Source organism: Sphaeroforma arctica, assembly GCF_001186125.1.
Source record: "Sphaeroforma arctica JP610 unplaced genomic scaffold supercont1.483, whole genome shotgun sequence".
Classification (NCBI taxonomy): domain Eukaryota; class Ichthyosporea; order Ichthyophonida; genus Sphaeroforma; species Sphaeroforma arctica.
In genome coordinates, this window is record NW_014040075.1 from 54,959 (window position 1) to 58,131 (window position 3,173).

The window sequence follows — 3,173 nt, forward strand, 5'->3', positions numbered from 1 at the left end:
TTATATTTATATATATATACATATACATACATACATATATATATATATATATATATTTTATATAAAATGTGTGTGTTTGTGTGTATATATTTATATATATCAATTCATGATAGAAGTTAACGTGTATTTATGTTCAAATCTTATTACCGCAAAAGTTGTGATCACACAAAGAGTTGCATTTTACCTACATACACGAAAGTTTATGTAGTGTATCAACCATTTGCCCCTTTACCCTTTTTTGCCATGCACCTTATTTACCCCTTATTCTTACAAGTTGTGAACACACAAAGAGTGACTATATACTACGGTACAAGCTGATGTATATTATCAACTATACACTCATATACCCTCATATATATCACACACCTCACACACACACAGGTTTTGAATACACAAATGCCAGCTGTGTACAAGTTTCTATCTCACCAGATTATTGATGTTTCGACATTTATTGGAGCCGCTCGACGATGGCGACCTGCATTGAGTGATCCCCGCGAATACCAGAGAAATAAGGCGAAGAAGGCCAGAAGAATGGCCGAAAACCTGTCAAAATCGGTAGTAAATGATTCGAAATCGGCAGAAGACGATTCAAAATCGGCAGAAAGTGATTCCAAATTGGCCGAAAATGGAACGAACGAGGCAGAAAAGGAATTGAAATCTAGCACAGATGCGGAGGACGGTGTAGTAGACGATAGTATTGCTGCAAAGAAGGGTGTTGCGAGTGATGTTAGTGGCGCTGCTAGTGAGTATGACGGGCATAGGGCTATGGCTGATATTGAGCGGTCCATTGAAGTGGGAAGATGGGCAAGAGACGTGTTCTTCAATCCTGTGGATAGCAGTTAGAGCTGGGTCCCAGTGGTCGTTCATGCCCTTGGAGAGAATCAATAAAGTACTAATTTGACTATGGATTGCTCTCATAATGTGTTTGTAGGCAGACATAGGTATTGGGGTTGCTTAGTAAGTGGTCGCGAGTGGTGTTACTGTGGTTGCTATTGAGTATACCAGGCGCAGAACTATAGCTACCATCGCGTGGTCTACTGAAGTGGGGAGATGGACAAGAGCTGTGTTCTTTAACGCTGACAGTAGGTATTGCAGCTCAGTTTGATTTTATATGGATTTGTACCTACATACATACATACATACATACATACATATATACATACATACATATATACATAAATACATACATACATACAAACATATACGCACACATAAATACAAACATACATACATACATACAGACATACATACATACATACATACATACATACATACATACATACATACATACATACATACATACATACATACATACATACATACTTACATACATACATACATACATACATACATACATACATACACACATAAATACATACATACAAACATATATACATACATAAATATATACGTACATACATACATACATACTTACATACATACATACATACATACATACATACATACAAACATACATATATACATACATACATACCTACGTACATATATACATACATACATACATACATACAAATATACATACATACATACATAAATACATACATACATACATACATACATAAATACCTACACATAAATACATACATACATACATAAATATATACATAGATGCATACATACATATATACATACATACGATGCATACATCAATACATACATCCATACATACATGCATGCATGCATACATACATGCATACATTCATGCATACATATATATTTAGATACATACATACCTACCTACATACATACATACATATATACATGCATACACACACACACACACATATATATATATATATATATAAAGAAAGTAAATTAAGGTTCATTATTCCTCCCATCATACTAATGCTGTTGTGCCGTTAAATTCAGACCATCCGAAACTTCAAATCGACCCTATGTTTTCAGCTTGACGATTGCTGTTAATATGCTGCCCTGACTATCGGCTTGAGTAGCCGATGTCAGTGCTTCTGAGTATTTATCTCGTACACATATAACCACGGCCTACGATACTGAATACAACGAGAATATGTGCATTTATTATAAATTTGCATTGAATTTAAACCTGTGGAAGTCGTCCATAAAAGTGCACAAACACGAATGTGTGTAACTATATATGTGATAACGACCTAAACCTTCCTCCCCTATTATACGAATACGCCTGAGCCCTCAATCGCACATCGTCAGGGTTCTCATACAGACCCCACCCCTCCAGCCTGACAACCACGGCGGATGCGTTGTCATGACTACCGAGTTGAGCAGCCAATGAAACGAGTTCTTGAGCACCCTCCTCGGGATCTTCGCACGAGTTGACCACAGCACACGCTTGTGCACTGGTGATCATATCAAACACGCCGTCTGTTCCCAAAACTAAGAAGCAATCCTGGGACGTATATGGGTATATATGCTTTTAGATTTTGTTTCAGCCCAGGGACATGAACAGGTAACTCATCGCTGCGTGGTTTACAGTGGCTACAAAGGGTATGTACACATTATATGCCAGAGATGTGAAACGCTCGAAAATACGGCACCCACACTTGCCAGCAAGATATACATACATACATACATACATACACACCTTCTCCGTAAGCTCGAATACACCCACATCCGGTTCCGAAATGACGCCGTACTTCCGGAAGGAAAAGTCCCCCAGCGCACGACTCATCGCCAGTCTCTCATTGACCCTGGCCACCCCATCCAACTCACAACTCACGCGACCCCCACACGCCTCGATGCGCTCCTTCTCCTCCTTTATACTGGGTTTGTGGGAGACTGTGAGGTCCAGTGCCTTAGCCTCGCGACACAGAAAGGCGACCGAGTCGCCGATGTTGGCAACGACGAGCTTGTTGTTATGGATAACGCACATACACGCTGTGCTTCCCGATTGCATGTGTTGGATGGAGTTCAATTGTTCGTCTACCTGTAGTATGATGGTTTGTATATGTGCACTGAGGTTAGACTGCATGTTTAAGGGTATCTGGATGAAATATTTAGTTTTAAACAGTCATGTGTACAATGCATAGCAGAGAAGTTCGATGACTATATATTAATATTCATACATACACACACATATATATATACATATATATACATATAAATATATATATATAGTTAATTATAATTTATATATATATACATATATACATAATATTTAA

The 3,173-nt window shown here is 38.0% G+C and overlaps 2 protein-coding genes across 2 annotated transcripts in view; one reads left to right on the forward strand and one right to left on the reverse strand.

Moving 5' to 3' along the window:
* SARC_06653 (hypothetical protein) overlaps positions 1-907 on the forward strand; it is a gene marked incomplete at its 5' end in the record, with an annotated part of 3,454 nt that extends 2,547 nt beyond the window's left edge. Inside the window, one exon of the mRNA XM_014299434.1 lies at positions 382-907. Coding sequence (XP_014154909.1) covers positions 382-843 — 462 coding nt within the window. The 3' untranslated portion in view covers positions 844-907. The remainder of the gene's footprint in view (positions 1-381) is intronic.
* Positions 908-2,036: 1,129 nt separating this feature from the next.
* Positions 2,037-2,983, reverse strand: SARC_06654 (hypothetical protein; the record flags this gene model as incomplete). Its single annotated transcript, XM_014299435.1, has 2 exons — positions 2,037-2,401; positions 2,597-2,983. The coding sequence occupies 2 exons, from the start codon at positions 2,981-2,983 to the stop codon at positions 2,129-2,131; spliced, it is 660 nt and encodes a 219-aa protein (XP_014154910.1). The 3' UTR covers positions 2,037-2,128.
* Between the last annotated feature and the right edge of the window lie 190 nt (positions 2,984-3,173).